This window comes from Pogonomyrmex barbatus, unplaced genomic scaffold (assembly GCF_055798465.1).
Source record: "Pogonomyrmex barbatus isolate J1 unplaced genomic scaffold, ASM5579846v1 scaffold13, whole genome shotgun sequence".
Classification (NCBI taxonomy): Eukaryota; Metazoa; Arthropoda; class Insecta; order Hymenoptera; family Formicidae; genus Pogonomyrmex; species Pogonomyrmex barbatus.
Genome location: NW_028297109.1, coordinates 7548030 through 7569900, shown reverse-complemented (window position 1 = coordinate 7569900; position 21871 = coordinate 7548030). Strand labels below are relative to the sequence as shown.

The 21871-nt window shown below is 36.4% G+C and overlaps 1 protein-coding gene across 1 annotated transcript in view; it reads right to left on the bottom strand.

Moving 5' to 3' along the window:
- Positions 1–17508: 17508 nt before the first annotated feature.
- The window catches only part of LOC105425576 (uncharacterized), a 60433-nt gene continuing 56070 nt past the window's right edge, over positions 17509–21871 (bottom strand). The window contains exon 3 of the mRNA XM_011636417.3: positions 17509–21519. Coding sequence (XP_011634719.2) covers positions 21188–21519 — 332 coding nt within the window. The 3' untranslated portion in view covers positions 17509–21187. The remainder of the gene's footprint in view (positions 21520–21871) is intronic.

Sequence of the window (21871 nt, the reverse complement as noted above, 5' to 3'; positions counted from 1 at the left end):
TTTTTTCATACGGCATCATTTTACTTCTGTCAATAGATATTTTGAATGAAGCGTACTGTCAAAAAGTACTGTAGTGATTACTTCCGATATCCCTCGTTGGGGAGAGAAAAGCGATGGGGGAAAAAAAAAACCACCTGTCCTTTTAATGTATTTCGATAGAACGCCGCAATTCGACCAGACAGATCGATATTTCAAACCGGGACGCGCTCTTCGCGCTGTTACGATACAATCTGATATGGATTACAAGAGGATTTTATTCATTTATTTATATTACGGCTGTGAGAGAGAGAGAGAGAGAGAGAGAGAGAGAGAGAGAGAGAGAAAAAGAGAGAGAGCTGTTATACGTGCACGCGCGTATTCATTACTTATCAAAGTGCGTTTTATAAAAAGCACACTTGTCATTTCATTTTATTTCCTCGGTCCGCTTAGTGTATCCCGCGAAATTGCACGAGCTAATCGCAAATATCAATTGTCACATAATTATATATATTGCGTGTATTACGTGAACAGTGCATGGACTTTACGGGATGTACAGATGATATCCGTGATGCGGTATTTGTGCCACGTGAAATAAAACAATTGTTGCAGGCTCATTTTTTTCCGGCAATCTGGATCAATACTTCGCGTTATATTTCGGAATAAAATTTTACTTATAATTTATTTATAATTTTATATGCCACGTATTTTGATACGTGCATATATTTTAATAAATGTATATTTTCTACATCCATGTATTTTTGATTTTTCTGATAAAATGTTTGTCATATTATACACAGTATAACGTAACATTAAATAAAATCCTGATTTTTTTTTTTTTTTATTACGAATTGAAGATGGTCTGAAATAGACCCACGAGATTTTGTAAATAATCCCGATGGACGAATGTAAATAAATAAAATATGCATTTTGTGCAAATTCGTATTATGTGTAATTTAAAGTGCGGACGCGTGTTTTTAATTAACAAAATTAAATAATATGATTGTGTGTGTAAATCGAACATCGCGATTCTCCTATATTGCGCCATTAAAACGTTTGATGGTCGTGATAATATATTTAATGGTCGCGATAAAGCAAAATACTTTAATGATCGCATAAAATGTTTCATTAATCGCGATAACGTTCCTTACTGCTGCATCAGTCATTACAATATTTAATGCCATTGTTTTATTGTTAATCTTTAATTATCCGAAGGCTCGATCATACCTCAATCCGGATTATATTTTTTTTTTAAAACAAAAATATAAAACGCGTTGTGTAATTTAAAGATTTTATATTATTATTTAAACATTGTGCCGCATTACAAACTCGTTGTCCTGTTATCGTACAAGACTCGTATTACCGATCACTGAAGAGTTATTATGACATTATTGATGCTATATTCTTGCGTTTGTACCCCCGAGGCCAAATGATTAAAGCATCGATCGCGGAACGTTCAATTCCATGGTGACCGAGCTAATACACGGGAGCGCGCTTTATGCATGTTTAAAGACGGAAGAAAACCCAGGTTTTCGGTCGGTTGATTAATGCGATTCATACCGCGCACCCGCGCGATGATAACGGTAGGATGCCGGTTCTCGAAGCGGGGCGGAAGAGAAAGAGAAAGAGGAAGAGAGGAGCGAAAGAGAGGAAAAAGGGAGCCGGACACCCGGATTAATTATTTCAATTTTCCATAGCGATACGCTCGATGAAAAAAGAGGGGAAGCATCCAGTGGCGACTATAAGCGGCCGCTTTTATTCCGTCGACCCCACACGCCGCGCGATCTGCTTTCCGATTTTTTTTTTTTCCACTTTTCATTTTCGTTTTTCCGCCGCCATCACCACCATCGCCACCGCCACCGCCACTGCCACCACGGGTGAATCCCTACCTAATGGTCCTTTCTCGAGTCCGGACTGGCGGGAAACCTGCTGCAACGTTTCGCGCAAGGATCTATTTATCAAGGTCCTGAACGTCGCGCGGCCAGCACGAGATAAATAATTCCGCTTTGCCCGTGGTATCGCCGCGGGCCATTTCCGCAGCTTTCCCTCTGCACTTATTTCCCATACCCCACCGCGATGGGGAAGCGCGCTTGCTAAGGACATTGTTTAATCGAAGTATGCTAATGAACACGTTTCCGGGACGCGGGACCGCACACCCGCGTTGAGAGCACGACGCTGTCTGTTGTTGAAAATCAGGCGTTGTAATGGATATCTTTCCCTGTATCTCTCGCGGAGCGATTCTTTTTATACTGTTTTGTACTACCGTCTAGAAACTTTCTCACCGGTGGATTAAGGTTTTACCTTATCGAACCTTATCCTTTCAAAGTTTTACGATAATTTATTTTTATCTACGATCGTTTAATGGTATTTTTAATGGACCAATCCTAAAAATCGATCTTTACACATTTATTATGTAAAAATACGTTGTCAAGCAGGGTTTTGTATAATAAATTTTTTGTGTGTGGGCAAGATTTTAAAACAGTAATTTTCTAAAAAAACAGACATTTGATTTTATCGAAATATACACAGGGTGTCTGATTTCTGATGATACACCGTTTGTGTACAAGTAGAGTGAGCAGAAAAGTCCTTCATTAAGTCCATTTTGCGATTTTTGCAATTAGTCACAAATCATAAAAGCATGACGTATTAATACATCCTTCGATAACTGAAAAATTCATTTTAACGCAAATACATTAAAAAATATATACATATAGTACTTTATAACAATATATATAATGTACATAATCCTTTTAAAATTAAAGAAAGTTTTTTCGAAGCTAATGTTTTATTTGTTATAATAAATTATTTCACAAACAGACAAAGTTTATTTAGATTTCGAAGAAGACATTCATCTAAATTTTGTAGAAAAAGGTTACTATACGAAATTTTACGGGCCAAGGGCCATAATTGACCTCAATTGATAAGTTAACCTATTATCCCTCTCATGTCGTGACGAGGTTTTCTTCTTTGCACCAAAGTCGCTATAAATTCCCGAGGAAATACTTAAACCCATGCATTATCGTCATAACAAGCTGTCAGATAATAACGAGTTTTATGAATAAAGTAGAGCAACGAGCTTTTTCTCCTCGATAAATAAAAGCGAAAAATATACGAAGATATTAGAGCGTTTGCTTGTATTTCAAATTAAAGCGTTCTTCTACACAATGAATTACATATGAAATACAGAATTACAGAAAATTTCGCGAGAGGTATGAATAATGAAAAAGTATTAATTATATTTTACGGTTACGTTATGTGCGTGATTATATGATTAAAAATTTTTATTGAAAAATTTTTATTGAATCTAGATTTTGATAATAAATAAATAACTTCGCTAAGATCAAATGTCTCATTAAACTTTAACAAGTTATTAAACTTAACAAAATTATAAATAAATTAAACTTAACAAAATTATAAATAAATTAAACTTAACAAAATTATAAATAAATTATTACTTAATACTTACTTATAAAACTTTAATCACAAATCTTTGCTTTTTACAAAATTCCTCTACTTTTATTTTCGCATCGGTGCTTCCAATGTGGTTCGAGCAGTAATAACTGACAGTCCAAACTTGCATTTGCGAACTGCGGGTTTGGAGTGAGATTTAACAAGCGGCTGACTAGCATGGTTGAGAGATTAAAGCTCGTTGTTAGCACAGCTCTCTTTCGATTTGAACAAATTATCGAACATGCGCAATTAGCTATTGCAAATCGCCAATGACCATCGTCAATATCTTTAAATCAATGCCGGCTTACGTTCTCATTACGGTTAATCGCAAAGTTGGTAGTTTTATTTTCACGACGTAACCTTCTAAGTTTCGTATTTTTCACGAGGGAAATGAAGATAGGATAAAAAGATCTCTAAAATGGAGAAAGTCGTTCTGTAACAACAGAATGTACAGACACGTTCTCTCTTGGTTACTAAAGTCCACCTTCTTAGAACCCTTGTCTCTCCCACGCTTCTATTCCTGCCCGATCGAGGGCATTCAGGCCATTCGCAAGAAAGCCTTCCTCATTAGTTTGACCGCAATTTCAAACCGAACTCGATGTCACAACATTGTTAATAGAATTGTGTCGAGTTTCAAATTGAAACCAACAATAATATCTAGCTCGGCACGCGTAAAAGCTGCTTGAAGAATGTTCTCGTTTATTTCAAATGAGGAAAATTATTATTTCCATTTTTTGCTGATTGTTGTATATAAGAAATCAAGATATATAATTTGTTTCGATAATACGATTACGAAAGAAGATAAAATTGATAACGTCGGTAAGATAAGGTAAAAATCTGATTAGGTTTTAATAATATTAATTAGCAAGATATAATTGTAATTATAATTCCTTGGAATACCTTAAATTATAAATTTTATAATTATATAATTTAATATTTTCTTTCATTAATTACATTAAACAGCCTGTAACGAGATGAGTTGGCGCTGGAAGAAAAAGAAAGAGAGAGAGAGTGAGATGGAGGGAGAGACGGAGAAGAGTAGAGAGAGAGAGAGAGAGAGAGAGAGAGACTGTCACTTCAGGCAGTTCTTTTATAATAGACGGTTTCCTGCGGCGGCTTTTTCTCTTACAGCCTTCGTTTATTCGAGAGTCAAATCGAGCGAAGCAGATTAAAATGGTGAGAGCACACGGAAGCTCATACACTTTACATCCCGAGGTCATTCACACATTAAAACGGCTTCATCGTGCTCCTACGTGATATACCATAACAATAAGAGGTATATATTCGTAGTCGTTGTATAATTAAACAGAATATAAAAAATAAAGACACGTTATACTTTACAAATCTTCTAGTTATAATAATTGTTTCTACAGTGTTTTATATATGGAATGAGCCAACGACGAAATTACCATGGAATAACTTGTTGATTTCAGAAAAATGTTTATGAAATAGAAGTTTGATTTTTAACTAAAATCAAGATATATCGAATCGCTTTAAACATATAACGGAAATCTCGAGTTGTCTCAAATATTAATCTTCAAAGGAGAAAGATTTTGAAAAGTTTTAAATATTAAAGAAGAACATCTATATATTTTCCCTTTTCTATAACAATCGTTTATGTTGTTATTTCATCTAGTCTTTTTATTTTTATAGATACAATTATCGCTTTTGAGAATGTTAATCATTCCAGATATTCCAATGTTTCTAAGAAAAAAAAAATCCTAGATATTCAGAACTCTTTCGAGAGTTTCAGGAGTTTCAAGTCATTCAAGACATTCCACGGATTCTTTAAGATCCTTTCAAATTCCTGATTTCAAATCACGTCCAATGAAGGAGAACGAATCTCTGTACGATTAAATTGTTTTGCAAAAACCTGCAGAAGAAAGACTCTCGAACGAGTGTCGTATCTTTGTGATACAAAGATACACCGGTGGTGTTTATAATCCGAAATTGAAATGGCAAAGGCGATATGCCACGAGAGGCAGATAGATGTTCGCGCGAGAACATTTCTTAATTGTTGTTAATTGCCTTCTCATGTCTCTGTTGTACAGTTGCGTCGTGTCATTGGCAACCAGCACGAGGTGTCAGGTTCAATCCTCCGGTCTCTGGCATACGTGCCTGTTTATTCACTTGCTATCGACGATCCCCCGCTGAAAGGATCGCTTCATCGGCGCGTGAGGGAATTGCTCACGATCACGCCTCCGCGAATTTTGCACGAACCGCCGGATAATACCACGGACACAGGCACACCAATGGACACGTATCCATCCATATATTCACGATCGCCTGTGTGTGAAAAGCAGCGAGGCGTTCTCGCGCGGAGAGCGTGGCCGATGTGCAACAGGATTTCCCAACCGTCGATCCGGTCCGGATAGACCCGTTGCTCCGGGATTTAATTTTCATTACGTGTCGGATAAAACTCCAGTAAGATTTTCGCCATGATTTAAATCGACAAATCCTGAGATAACCACGTACAAATATTATCGAGATAATATGCATTAACAATTTATTGCACTACGATTTATTGGCGAGTGCTTCCTTCCCCCCCCGATTTGACACAGTGACAATGTCTCTGTTTAGAGAACCGTTCTCCCCCCCCCCCCCCTCTCTCTCTCTCTCTCTAATCGATACTATCCTAGCGAATATGTAAACGTGACGCGACGGGTTTCTGCGGCGATGAGGGTGACAATGAATGCGTTGTCGAGCTTGAACGTTATCGAGATGTGTGTCCATTACCTGTGATGGATACGACGCGGCATTGTCGCGTTCACCATCTGCGTGGAACAATCGCGATGTATGCGCGATGTATTCGTGAAAACGAGTAAAGGAAAGTTCAGAGGAACTCGCATCTCAAAAGTGAACCGACACTATAAGAAAAACGCCCGTGTGACAAACAGGTGTTTAACTTATCGATTCGCGCGGATGAGGAGGAGTTTGCATTATCTCTATTTTCTGTCGCCGCTCGTAGCAAGAAAAGTCCTTAGACCGCGAAGATAAATAATAAATATATTTTTATTTAAGTATATTATATATTATGCTGCAATAGCTGTAATTTTATATATTAATGTTGCAACATTACGTTTAATATAATAAATATTATAACAATTTAACAATTTAATATTCTAACGATTGTTATATTAATTTATATACCGCGTCGAAATTTAATAATCAAGGATATTAGATTACGTATTAGTATCTTTGTATACAGAGTGTTTCGCGCTGTTTCCGTGAACATTATTCTGTGAACCGTTTAATATTAATATCCATGAATATTACTTGTACGATATGTCATCATCCCCCGACGTCGCGCACGCTTGTCCGTATACTAAATTTGAACTGCCTCGCGAAACTCCCGGAAGTTTACGTCGACCGCAGTCGCCGGTCGGCCGTTTTTACCCAACCACGAAAACATTAGATGTATGTCCACTCTAAAGAATTACACGTGTTAAGTTCAGAAGCAGACCGAGAGAAATGAAAGGAAGAAAGTCTCCGAGAGAACGTGGAAAGAAAGACTATAAGGAAAGAGACTATAAGTGGGAAAAACGTGGAGAGTGCTACAGAATAAGACAGAGGATAAAAAAGAATTAAACTGTCTCTCCACAGACTATCACGGGTGATAAAGAACGTGATCTTGGAGCGCCTTGCAGAAGAAACTCGAGAGGTTCGACCATAGAAAGGTTTTAACTTCTACTCTATATTTCAAATTTTTTTCATCACTAAGATATGTCTAAATTTAGTGGTATATCGTTCTGTATTGTTAACCTTTTATCTTTTTCGACACATTCCTTCACACATTCCTTTATTCTTATTATTAGGAATACTCTTTAAATGGATATAGAAATCACTCGAGAAGAATATAACAAAAAAGTTTCTCAAAATTAAGTTTCATTCTGAGGATATATATATATATATATATATATATATATATATATATATATATATATACGATAAATGACATGCCTCGTAAATGTTCTGAGTACGTCTTGAGAATATACGGCTGTGATATGCAGATATTATACAAATATTCTTGGTACATGTGTGCATAATGTGATGACAATACATTTGATATAAAATATGTAATAAGTAAAACGTTTACGTATTATGTAAGTTTTATTTAACTTACAAATTTAAATGATATGTTAATCATCAATTTTTGATACTTCTTTAAGGCAACATAAAGCGCACCATATTTGGTGCCACTGTTTATCTTTTTACGAAATGGTAATCTGTTTTGTACTGCACACAACAGATGCGTAAAGATAAATAAGTAAACTCGCACGTGTATTCGCTAGATGTTAGGCGTTAGATATGAGGCGGGATATCCTACGGGATCCTAAATAGATCTGTGCATACAGTGTTCCGGTGTTCTCTCTATGCACGGTATTAACCGCGTGCACCAATGTAAATATATAATGTGTCTCCGCACATTCGGCTCTTCATCCTCCGTTAACATTTCACCGAAGAGTTCAACCATAATACCCGAAACTATTGAAATCTCGTCTCACGTGGATAACATCGCGTGAAACGTCGAACAGCTTTACCTAACTCTAGGAGAAGTTTACCCTTATTCCGTTCCACATCATTTTATTATTTATTATAATGTTTTCAAATATTTGCTATGTGAACAATGTCTCTTTCTGAGTTACTGTCTACTGAAATATGTAATTAAATCTGTATTAAAATCGAGAAGAGAACTCACAGATGTTTTAACGTGACCTTGTATTCTTTATAAGGATATTTCTTCCTTTTTTTTATTTTTCCCAAAGCTGTCAGATAAAATCAGAGTCAAATAAAAATTTTAAATAAATTTTTAAAATTATTTCTTGTTATCTTTATTCATTCATTCATTCATTCATTCAGATCGTAAGAGTAATGTATTATCTATTATTAAGATATTTGAACATTGTTTGTATATTATTTTGTATACTTCGAAACAGGAATATAAAAAGCTTTTTCTTAAGCTATATATCCTAGTCATTTTCAAGGTGCATCTTTTTTTTTTTAAATTTCAAGTGGATATTGTCGGAGCAATTTCATAATTAAGAATTGTTTGTTGGGAAATTTAATATCGAGAAGTCGATTTTAGATTAGTTAAAAAATCCGGCAATAAAACATCATTGTTGCTCTATATTAAAGCATATCAGACTGTAATAGACTGTTGCTATAGAACTCGAGATTAATAAATGCTTCTGCTGTACTCTATATACGTGATCGCATTCGCGAGGCGAGCGTGCATCCTACCTGATCCTTTAGGATTCTGAGCGACGGTAGCGTGAAATCAGATACCACGTAAAAAATATATATATATATCGTCGGTCGGATGCACGGTTCGCGCTGTGAAATTCGAAGTCGAACGGTGTCCATAGAGTTTTACGACGAGCGCGGAAAAATATGGGCGCGGCTGTATGAATTTGGTACATTACGCAGCTCGCGTGTCGAGGAGGGAGTGGATTTATGTTTACGATAATATATACGCGTATGCGTTATGAGAGATAAATGATGACATTTCGCGGAGGACTCGTATTAATTAGCGTGCGCACTTTCGCGTGACGCGGAGGAAACTTTCGTTTAAATGAAATAGTGCAACTCGAACAGGACATACAGAGACAATATGAGGGGGGGGGGGGGGGTCAAAGGCGCGTATAAAATATCAATATTATGCGTATGTATGAAAATATGAATTATTTTATTCGCTATCAAAAGTTTCTCTACGCGAAAATCTACGCGGGAAGATTTACCAAGTTCTTGAATATCATTTCAGGCAAATATCATTCCAGGATTCTGTTAACGTACTTTCCTTCCCGTATCCTCGCTCCTAACGTAGGTTGAATCCTTTAAAACCCGGAAACATTTTCAAAGCCGACGCGAAGGGATGTATGGTATGTACAGTAAGTTTAAATGAGATTGCTTCTGGAGGATTAACTTTATGCCGTGGTAAAGAACGGTTTATTGGGATCATCCAGTATTTAAGAAAGTAGATAATCATCGGGGTCGAAGAGGATTCCATGAACGTCGAATCTGAAGTTACTCGATTACCCTCTCACATATCCGATCTCGAGAGGTTTCTTTATCGCGCGTTTTAATGTACATCTTTCGAATAATAACGAACAGTGATTGAATAAAGTACTGAATATTTTTATTTTATTTTATAACGTAACAGAAAGAGTATACAAGACGCGTTTAAAAAAAATCCCCTGCGATCGAGGCTACCGGAAGAATGAGGACATCTCTTCGTAAATCAGGATATCTAGCTGCTACACGAATCACGACCACACGGAGCTTAAAATCTCCTCCATGGGTCGCCAGCAAATCCTGTCCGAGTCGATGGTAAAATTGAGAATGGCAACGCGTGAACTTTACACAACCGGAAATTACGTCACAATGTGCGGTTAATTAAACGTAATTCTTATTATTCGTATGTGTCTCGTAAAACGAGTGAACTCGAGAATACATCACGTTCCACCGTGATGTGCCTGAGTAACTCCTACACGTAGGAATTTTGCCCGTAACCCGTTCCTGTCACGCGTCCTACTTCCTGGACCCGGAATTAATCTGGCAATTCCGCCGGTGCGTCCATTAGTTGATTTATTAAAGAACTTGTTTGTTTCTCGGCAGGCGAAAGGTCATGTCCCGTAATAACGAAAAGCCGCGTGTCGTCGCGCCCACGTGATAATTAGCATGCTAATGCTTTCCTCGATGAGTTGTAATCGGTGTGTTGTTGGGGAAGTCGATCGTTAAACGGGCGACTTACAAAGAGTATTACGTTTTATTCGCGTGTCTTATGCAATTTCCTCGATATTCTTAATATATTTAGAATTTTTAATTTTTGAGATTTTTGGTATTTCTTTTATCAAAAAATGACGTAAAACATAGTCAAATTAATAATTATCGAAGGATCAAATTATTGATCCAAAATCGTGAGATGAGAAATAAAAGTAAGAAAGGTAGAAATGATTAACGATCAAGATTAGAAAACCTTTTAATGTATTTTACTCAAATTTGATTTGATTTTTATTCTAATAAAAAAATAATAAATAATAAATAAATTTACAATTTATAACTTGTACACAACAAGTAGGAGATATCATTTATAATACTTGCTACAAAAAGTAGAAGATACTATACATACGTTTTACCATGATAAAAGAATGCATTTAGAAATATTTTTCATTTTTGTCATCCAATCCAATCTATCGATAATCAATTATTTAGAGACTTTTAAATAAGATTTGTATATTAAGAATTGTGGCCTGACAACATAAAATATAACATGACAAATTTCTTTCAACACGAGCAATTAAATTTTGTTTTTTTTATAAATTCTTACTAGATCAGCACGTGCAACAAGTTTTAAATCTCCAGCAACTTTCGCACTTCGTCCTTAAATATTGGAAAGTAAGCACGAAATCCGTTCTACTTCCGCTCTCGTTGTCACTTACTGAAACGCAACTCAAACTTTTGAGAAAAATACTGGCGCTCCATGCACTCGGTTCTTTTGAGCGTTTGCGACCCTATCCGGGTCGCAAAAGCGACGGGTGAAGAATTGCTGACGAGGGATGGAAGAGAATCAACAAGGAAAAATGAAAACCGGCGAAGAAAAGCGCCTCGTCGGTTAAAAAAAAAAGTAGATAAAAAATTCATACGGTGTGAAGTATGAGGAATGCGAAAAAGAAAAAAAAAAGACATTGCGAAAAGTGCGAGGAAGGATCACTTGGATGTAACAAATATCTATTTTTTTTTCTATATTCATTTTTATCTTTCTTTATATAATTGTTACCAACAAAATGTTATAAATATTAAATTAATATTAAATTATTTTTAAATATGAAAGAGCTGCGCTGAATAAAAGCTTTTGCAAAAATTTTCAATATTTTAGTATACTAGAACAGTACAAAACACGCGTGCTTCGCGCGCGCTATTAATTTTTTAATATTATATATTTTTAAATATAAAATATTTACATCACATGTTATATAATCTTGCTACTAAAATTTCACATAATTACTAATATCAATTAACGTTACTTCGAATTTTCATTTTCAAAATTTAATATTTATTCTTGTTCCTGATATTTCCTCCGTGTGTAAAGCCCAATGGAAAGATATCTTATATATAATTTTTTTTATAAACGTTGAAATCTTTATGTTTGAGATAGCGATACAATAGGGCACGGCCTTGGTGTACTTTGTTTACAATCGACGAGTATATTGTATACGCGCGCGCAACGTGTTATCATTCAACCACCGACCACGCTCGTGCGAGCAGGTGGTGTTGCGTATCGCTCGGCATTTTCATATTTTCTTTTCGAATCGACGTCACGACGAATTCCAGATGATGTTCAGAACATCTTACGATGTATGTTATAATAAACGAATGATAGCTCGCGCAGTTATGAGTTTGTCAGTGTGTTGGATTTATACATACGTATATAAACATCAAAAGATGACTTGTTTTATTTGAATATTCCGGGAACTGACTCGTATTCATTGATTGGCGCTTATCTTTTGAAGCATAGTAATAATTTATTTTTGTAAACGATATTGTAACGACGGGTGTTGCCTTAACATGACGGAAGGGCTACGTATTTCGAAGGGCTTTCTTTAATGATTTAATTCGAGTATCTTCAATATAAATTCTCCTGGAATGGCGCTTCTCTGTTTTGAAATTCTCACCGATTTAAGTGCAATTTGCATTTTGTAATACGTTTAATTAGTTTATTGTATCAATCGTTTATTATAACAAATAAAATATATAAGAAATATATCTATATATATGTATCTCAAGTAAATTGTAACGAGTCTATTAAGAGTGTGTTTGTTTTGGATGCTCATGTGCCATAAGCATCATTTTACTTTTATTATCATATTTCATATTCACGTAAAGAAAGGAAACTAAAATAATGTTTCCAGCGTCCAAACAAATGCACTCTAAAGAACAAATGTATGACAATAGAAATTTAGAAAGTAAAATATCAACAATTGTATTATTTAATGTTTCGTTATCGAAAGATGTTATAACGCTTCGTGAAAATTAAATTTGATTTGTAATTTGTATGTTGAATTTCGTCTAGCCAAACTATTGTTGTTTAGAGTTGTTTACGCGCCGCGGCTGATACGTCACGTGTTTACGAACGCTCCGCGCGTCAATTATCAATGTCTCACCGGCGTTTGTAGGGGTAGGTCACAGTACGTACGTCGTATTTCTTCGCATTTCTTTAATGTTAAATGATTGCCAAATTGCGTTGTATCTTATGAATGTAATAGTAAATGCTTCTTAACGCGTGTGATTAACGACTTGTAAGCATATCGAAATGACAAATCTCTAACAAAGTATATACATATTTAACGTGATTTATTCCTTTGATATTCACGAGTTTTTATAAACGATAACTCCTCCAATGGGTACGGCCTTGACGTGGCAGAGGGGCTCAGTATTCCGAGGGATTCCTTTGGGTTCCCCAACGGAATCCCAAAGACGAAGAAGCTAACAGTACCCGTTGCACCGTTATTAGTAACATTAATATTAACATTAGATAATATTATTGTTATTAATACTAACTAAAGTAATAACAGCATAGCCACGATGGTTCGTTCAATGGCTCTTATGTGGCAAATTAATCGGTCGGTATTTTTTAATCGACCGTCATTTTTCCGCCGCCGATTTTCAAGTGAATGAACGAACTGCAACCAGTTCGTCGCGCCGCACATCTGCTTCGGGAGTGTCGTACGTAAATGACCGGACTAAGACTTTTATTTAAAATTAATCTGCGCATGATAATTCGCGAGTGTTTTACGCGAGTGTCCTGTGCTGCGAGGACATCCGACGACCCGACATCTTGAGAGGAGGAGGAGGCCTAGGAGAGGCATCGAGCACCGGCGGAGCAACCTTGCGGTAAATATACATTTTCTTTCTCATAACATAAAATTAATCAGTTTCACATTTATTTGGATTGATAAATTTCGATAATTTAAAATTTATAGTTTTTTTTCGAGAAAGAAAAACAGTTTAAAATATTATACGCCTTTACTTCTTAAAAAGATTGTTATTAAAAATTATTTTATTATTTTAATGAATATTTAATTGAAAGACAAATATGTCAATATACGTAAAAGCTATTTTGTAAAATATCTATCATTTAGAGCGCTGTTATAATTTGAATGTTTTGTTTCTGTGTTACAGAATCATCGTAGCTACGTGGCAGATTCACTCCGCTGTTGCGCATCGGATCGGTAAGTGACACAATTTTTTTAATAGGGTTACAAATCTGTGAAACTTGTCTTAGATTATTTTTATATATTTATATTTATAAAAAAAAGTATTGCAGTTGAATCTTCACAGATTCGTTGCCCTAAAATAGATAGGCATAAACAGTGAAATATATATTTAGTGCAGCGAGAAAACTAATCGGCATAACGACAAAATCGACAACAATAATTTCGATATATTCGATATATTCGAGTATCGACTCAACATGCCTTTTTTAAAAATGGATCATTTATAATATATTACTTTTTTCTTTTATTTTTTCAGTATGTCTACAAATTGAAGTGTTTTATAAATTTCAAATAATTCATCTCAAAATTCATGAAATATATAAAATCCATTTACATTACATTTATTATTAAGTTTTATAACGTAATGCCAAATTGTACAAATAAATAATTAAATTGATAGTATACAACAATAAACCGTACGAGCTTTGAATCAGTATATTCTGTATATTCTGTAATGAATCAATGGAACGGTTACATATATCACAGAATTAAATATTTACGTCAATTTGCTCTAGCCCATTCAATGCAATAAATCTGAAAGATGTTACTTGATTGCAATATTCTTAAATTTACAGATTATCTCGGATTAATAAAAGATGATTTGATACTTACCGATATGTGATGCGTAAAAACGTAATAAAGAGTTATAATTACAGTCTCAATATAGTTAATTGCATAATTAAATTCTTCACACGGTACTTTCTCTTTTTCGTAAAAAGTTCTCTGTCTTTACTTCTATTTTTTTTTTTAGAATTTCTCACAAGAATCTCAAATAAGAAGATCTTGTCCTAATTTAAATTATTATTAAAACTAATTCAATCATTATTAAAAATTAAACGCCAATATTTTATGATAGATCGTCTGACATCTCCGATGCTGTCTGACATTTATGTACCGTCTGGTTACCGTCGATGGTTGAAACTTTCGTTTCGCAGTACAGCTCGTCGATGCAAATATATGAGCGGCTCAGAAAGCTTTTTCCTTTCGTTCTCTCGCCGCGGCACGGTTATTCACGAGCTCCTTGTACGAAGAGCAAGTTTCGAAACTTTCCGCTTGCATTTTGTACAAGTTACGTGACGTAACACGTTACGTTGAAATGCATTATATGTTCGGGTGTAACATTAAAGTTGCTTTCGTCGCTTTTCAACGCAACGTAACGTGCGTACGTAGACGAGATTTTCGTAAATTAATATCGCAAGAAGAAAGCATATTATTCGTTTAGAAACACTTTCTAATTTTTAGATATACAATTGTGTATTATTATTATTATTATTATTATTATTATTATTATTATTATTATTATTATTATTATAGAAGAAGAATACTGAGATCTAAGAAGAAATAAAATACTGACTAGAAATAAAGAAATGAATGCAGGTTCATGAAACGTCGAAGTAATTTTTTATTGTTCCATATTTATACACATAATAAGCATACGATTACATCGTATTAGGTACTATAGATGTGTATATATAACTTATACGTATATATATATATATATATATATATATATATAATATATTTATAATATCCAGCGTTTTGTACAATAAATAAAGACTCTAGAGCATTTTAAACATAACATCGCGCGTTCCCGCGCGACCGTGGCGTCGAGTTATACAATAATTCAATAACGAGCTCTCTAATATCCCTCATTACACTTAAATTATCGCGAGAACGCGAATTAGCGATGATTGTGGGCAGTTTTCACGATCGATATCACGAATATCTTGTCGAAGTCAAGATATATACACACACACTACATCTTCACGAAAAACGTCACGATTTCATATACTTTTATTTCGTCACGTCTCTTTCGCGTTGATGCATTAATTAATTGATAATTGCGATGGGTTAACAAGTTTTTAATTGCTTTGGATATGTGACTTGAAAAATCTTGAATCATTTCCAACATTATTCAAGATCGGAAGTTCTCGAGAAATCTTAAAAACACATCTGCGACGAGAACGAGAATCGAATACTCATCGCTGTATGACACATTGATTCTTCAAATTGAGAAAAAAAAAAAAAAGATAAGCGAATATCAATTTGTTCATAAGCGATGCAAAATTTGGGATTTTGAAGCACGATTGTCCAGGCGAATGTGAATTGTTTAAACAATAAATTCCGGACACAGTCGTGGAGGAAGTTTCATGTTGAATCGCTGTTCCGTCTTGAGATTCGAATCTCCCGAACATACGTTTGGAGATGATCGTATCGGGAGATGAATTTCGGATACGAGAAATACGAATCGAGATATCGGTAATATAATTCTTCAATAAATGACGAGGTACTGAAAAAAGTAAGTGCAGAGCCTCGTGCGCGGATGTGAGAAATGCGCGGCCGGATCGTAACGCAAGTTATGGGATTCCCGTGTAATCGTCCGATAAATCCGCCGTATCCTCGAAAAGAAATATCGTGTTTAAGCTTGATTCGGAAGTGAGTGTGATATAAAAATTGATGACACGTGGCTCTCGCGTGGTTAGCGCCGCGGCCTCGTAAATTCTGCATAACGGCACGACGTTACGTTACGGAAACAACGTGGTAGCTCTCTTGGACCGCACTCGAGCACTCGGGGATCGATAAGCCGCTCTTTCTTCCCGAGCTATCGAACACCACCAGGTCCTTAATCGCGTCCCGTCGTAAGCTTTAATTGTTTTACTCGTCCCATCGAGCCGAACGAACCGCTGCGCGATTGCGCAATCGATATTAATTTACAGCAATTAACTAGCGGCGTCGACCTTAAATTACAATAATTTCCTCACACATTTGTGGCTCTTCTTAAATTTATCTTTATCGCCGGTACAGATGATTATTTTATATTCTTATTTTTGTTGCACAACATTGCCAACATGCGTTTGCGAATTGACATGTGTGTTGCAAATAAGAATACGAATTATTAAAATCAATATGTTTGACCTTAATAAAAAATCGCGCGCACGCGCGCGCGAGCGTTTATATTTATCGAGTTATCTTGCCGAATGTTTTTAACAATTTTGTGAATATCCAAATGATAACTTATCAGACTTTAGTTTATCAGACTTTTCAAGGAATGCATTCGTGTAATCGTTGTTATAATTATGTTTTAATTTAATCACAATCACTTCTCGCATCTTGATATTAATCGACGGGTAATTTTTAGTTTTCATTATATTTTTACGGCGTTTTATACATATAAATATGATTATTTTTAACAACTACGTTATATTATAATAGACTTTCTAGTAATAACGGCGTCCCGATAATCAGTAATAAATTTGCTTTATAGAGTTATATATAAAACAATTAACAAAATAATAAATATAATTATTGTATTTCGAGTAGCACTTTATATTTCGAAGCGAAATAATTATCTCGCTATTTCAGTTTCACTATTTCAGATTAAATTATTATTTTCTCTGCGACACATACACGCAGCTTATATAACTTTATAATTGTATCATCAATCTAGCGAATCGAAAAAAAAAATAACAAAATTTAGATAAAATCTAACGGTAAAGCTTTGGTTTAATTCCAGCTTGGAAATGCTAAGAATTATGCGGCTTAATTACGTAGCTTATCGGTAACTGGCATTCTTAATTCTAAACGACTGTAGAGAAAACATTCGAGAGCTGCAGATTGAATGTGAAACTGTCATGGTACATCTCTCTCGCGCGATATTTGGTTTGATAGTTTAGACTTTAAACATTCACGACAATTCGCTACACCTATCCATCCTCGCAGAATCAGCTTGACCGCTGACACCTATTGTCATTTAACATTCGCTAACACCCGGAAACATGTACGACATTGCATTTCTGTCTATCGTGTATCTCGAGTTTATACGGAAGAACGACAATCGATATTTTTTTTTTTTTTTTTTTTTTTTTTTTTTTTCAAAGATACGAGTCATGTACGACGTGATTATTTGCATCAATGCGATTGGAAACCACACAAATCAGATTTTTTTTTCAAGAGTTAACCACGAACAGTATTTTATTCTGTCTAAAGCGTTTGAGAAATGTGGGAAACAAACGTCGATTTTAACTTAATCAAATATTGAATCAAATATAGCATTCACTATTTCACAGAGAATAAAACTTTGGTCGTGATTAAATTTTTTTCTGGAAAAGAGATGTTATTCATGCGGCTTCCGATTGTACTGATTTATTTAAATTGAACACTTAGATCTGTCGCCTAAAATTACGAGTAAAGTTCCGAAAAGTCTATTTTCACCCCGAGTTGAAATCTGATGTAATAAAATACGTATATTTATCCGTTTACTGATCAAATGTTTATTTAATCTTATTTATAAATTAAACTAAATTATAGAAACCGAATTCTTATTCTTCGACAATTTTGTTTTTTATTTCTAAAAAAAAAGAGATTATTACCAAATACAACAGTAGTCGAGACAACAAAGATCTTTTCGGAGCTTTAATCAAAATTACAATTACTTATGGTAAATACACGCAACGTTCGACCGGTCTCAAATAATATTCGTAAACATCGATTTTTTAATAATGAAAATTCCGGAAGCGGTATACCTTTCCTTTCGCTTTAATCGTATTAGAAACATTGAGAGATGTATAAAAATTCGACAATCAGAGTTATTTGCTGGTCCTTATATCGTATATGTATATATTTTATTTCTTTTATCCCAAATGGGATACTTATTTAATAATCATGCAAAAGATTCGATTCATGTTTTCGTTCTTTTAACAAATCTGATTAATAAATCAATAATTGCTGACGGTTTCTGGAGAAACCGTGGGTGTTACTTGTTTGCGTAGTCGTTTGAAAATTCCAGGCGCGAATACGAAGATTTCAGTGATTTCGTTACGCGGCGTAGCAAAAGAGAACGACGCCGACATCGCGACGACGCCGACTCGCAAAGTGTACGTGACCCGAGCTGAATAATACAGGGTGTCTTGAAAAAGGATAAGTTTTTAGATTTAGATACGGTACTTACGCAATTCTATGAAAAAAAAAATTTATTCCGTTAGATATTAAAATTAATAATAATAGAAAAACAAATATGAATAATTTTTCACAGAGTTTATCTGAAATTTTTTTATGTTAACGAGGATTAAAATGTTCTTGTAAAAGATATATATCTGTCATAAAAGGAAACAGGCTTGAAAGAATTAGAATGGTTTAGACTAACTGTCACTCAACAGGTACATAGGCACAACTTTTATCGTAAGCGTCATTGTCGCTTTTAAAAACGTTAACGGAACCGAGTTACTAATCGTCGTAGGGCACACTCACCGTGGTCGACATCAGCCGTGTTTTTGAAAGCACCCCGGTATACGGAAAACCCCGGAAGAGGGCGAGAGCGAATCTCGGGGGAACCTCTTCCCGCGGAACGGCATTATCGCCGTTCAGACAGTTCTGCAATCTGCATGAGGTTGCTGCATCAGTGGAACTCGAAATCGTCGAGAGCATACCTCACCCTCCCTCCCCCCCTCCTCCCTCCCTCTCCCTTCTCTGCTCTTTCTCACTCTCTGCTCTATCTACTCCTATCTATCTTTTCGTCTGTTTGACGCAGCACACAAGAATGTGAGAACATCCCTTGCCTCCGCACTCCCATTTCTCTCCCCCGTAATCCGCGCTCTTATCGGCGGGACACGAGTCGGGGCACCGAGATGTTCTCCGCGATAAGGTAATTCGAGGGAACTTTTCTGACGGACAAGTATCGAGGAAAAGGAGATGGAGAGAGAGAGAGAGAGAGATAGAGCATTACTTCCACTCGAACATCCCTCAGCGTGGTCAAAGGGATGCCAAAGAGTGCGCCCCAAACGGGCGCGCGTCCTTTAGCTATCGGAAAAGTATTTGCGGGAAATCCTCGGTTCCCGCGCAAGAGATTCTGATGTTCCATCATTCTTACTCTCTCTCTCTCTCTCTCTCTCTCTCTCTCTCTCTCTCTCTCTCTGTTACGGATTTCGTTGGGATTTGCGCCATTAAAGGGGAGACTGCGTATTTTCGCTACGGACGCTAAGTGGGCAAAGTGATCTTAGCAAAAGTTTGCTGAAATTTCGGAAGTGCTCTTTTCACGTTCGGCTTTTACGATGAATCTATTCGTAGAGAGACTTGGATCCCCGTCGCAAAAAGTAATATTATGTACGAAAGGGTAAACGTCTAATCCTAGAAATAATTATTCACCTAATACAGCATAAAGGAGGTTAGCTTAAGTCGCGTGCGATATCGAAGAGGCGATATAAGAGCAAGATATAAAATTATCTCGCTGGGCAAGATTCGTTGAATGAGAAAAGTTACACGTTGACGTGTAACTGAAGAAAACATCGGTGAGAAAAAATTAACCCCGCGCTTTGTTCGCGATGAACTTTTTACGCTCGTTACAAAGCGCCTTTGATTAAAAACCATGCGGAACAACGGCGAAGAGCGAGATGTTCACGACGGGGTCCAAGGAGGGTTGGAGGAGAGATAGGAAGAAAAATCGTCTAATGGGTAATTCATTCTCGGGGAGGGAACAAACGATCGGCGGACGTCGCTGAAAAATATTCGAATGGCCGACGATCTATAAAGAAAGAAGAACAGAAGAAGCTCCCGCGAGGGAATCGCAGATGATATCGATGCTCCCTCCCCCGACTCGATCTTGCCGCGATCCGATTCTTCCTTAGAAATCGTCGTTGAAGCCGCCGAATCACAAATCCCGTCGACGCGGCTCGTTCTTTCTGTGCGATTACCTGAGACCGGAAACGCCGCGGATCTAAATCGCAAAATCCCGCTTTCGTGATGTTGATCGAGTATCCACGATGACGTTAAGTTAATTGCGGAAGAAATCTTCGATGTCAATGATCGAACGTCCGTCGGCGCGCGGTATATAATTTTAACCCTTTGGATGCGATTCTCTCGTTTCACTTAAAATTAGTTTATATCGATTGATATACGTGCTGAAGATATACGTGCTGGACCGGTAAAAAAAAAAGAACAATATAATAAATAGAATTAATTATTAATTATTGCTTCGTGTAATTTAATTTCAATTTAAAATTTCAAATATTATTTTCCTGAATGCGTCTTATTAATGCGTTTAACGATTGTGTTTTACTTTGTAAAAACTGCTCGATTTATTTCAATTGAATATCAATAGTGTATTATTATATTTGTTAATTAAAACACTTTATTTCATAGTAACATAACATAGTAATAAATTATAAGATAAATTTCAAAAGAGAGATTATATTTCGTAATTAAAAATTCTCTTGTGAAATGACTCTTGAGTTACTTTTTGATGCGGAAATTATTGTTTAATTTAACGCACAGGCGTCTCACGCCGGAGACGCCATTAATGTAGCACGTATACATCGAGTGTAGTCGACGGATTTCCGGCGTAAATCCGGCGTAATGTTCTAAGATTATTCGCGAGGCGGCATCCAAAGTGTTAGCACAATCGCGTTAATTAGTCCGAGAGAAACAGAGAAACACTCGGGCGCGTCTGGCGATCTGGGCGTCTCGAGATCGATCGATCCGTCCGTCTAATTTCACTACTGGCAAGATCTGAAGAGGACGCTCGACGAGAGGAGGCCGACGAGGGCCGCCCAAGTAACGAGATCGAGGGTGCCCCTCCTGGACCCGGCGCCCCCGTTCACGCAAGTCTCGCGGATGCTGACGTTCTTCAGGCCGCGCCGTCCCAGGAGATTGTGAACGCCTCGTTTGTCGCTGTTCTGCAGGGTGTGCTCGCGCGACAATAGCAGGGAGTACAGCTGATTGTTGGGATGCCGGGAGCAGAAAGTCAACACCATGTCCGAGGCGACGGCCTTCATTACGTGCACGTTGCCGGTGAACTGCATGTACTTTTTCCTCTCCGCCAGGGTACCTGCAAATTAAATCAACACCCGGGTTAAAAGAAGCAACGGGCCGCGATACGCAAGATGAAGAGGAAGGGGGGGAGGAAGGGAGGGGACGACCTCCCTATCGAATTTCCTGCCCCGGCTTTTCGTGTCAGCTTCCGTCCGCTGCACGAAGTAGAATCTCTTGTACAAACGGAACTGTCGCGACTGCAGAAATAAATGTCTGTCGACGACAAGTCTATTTTTACGAAGTAGTTTTATCTTCGCGAGGAATGCTCTTGAGTGAAATAGGAAGAAGAGATGGAAAAAGAGATGGAAGCGGAACACTTTGTACCTACGGTTTTTTATTTCACGTGAAAATAACTTGCGTATATTAGG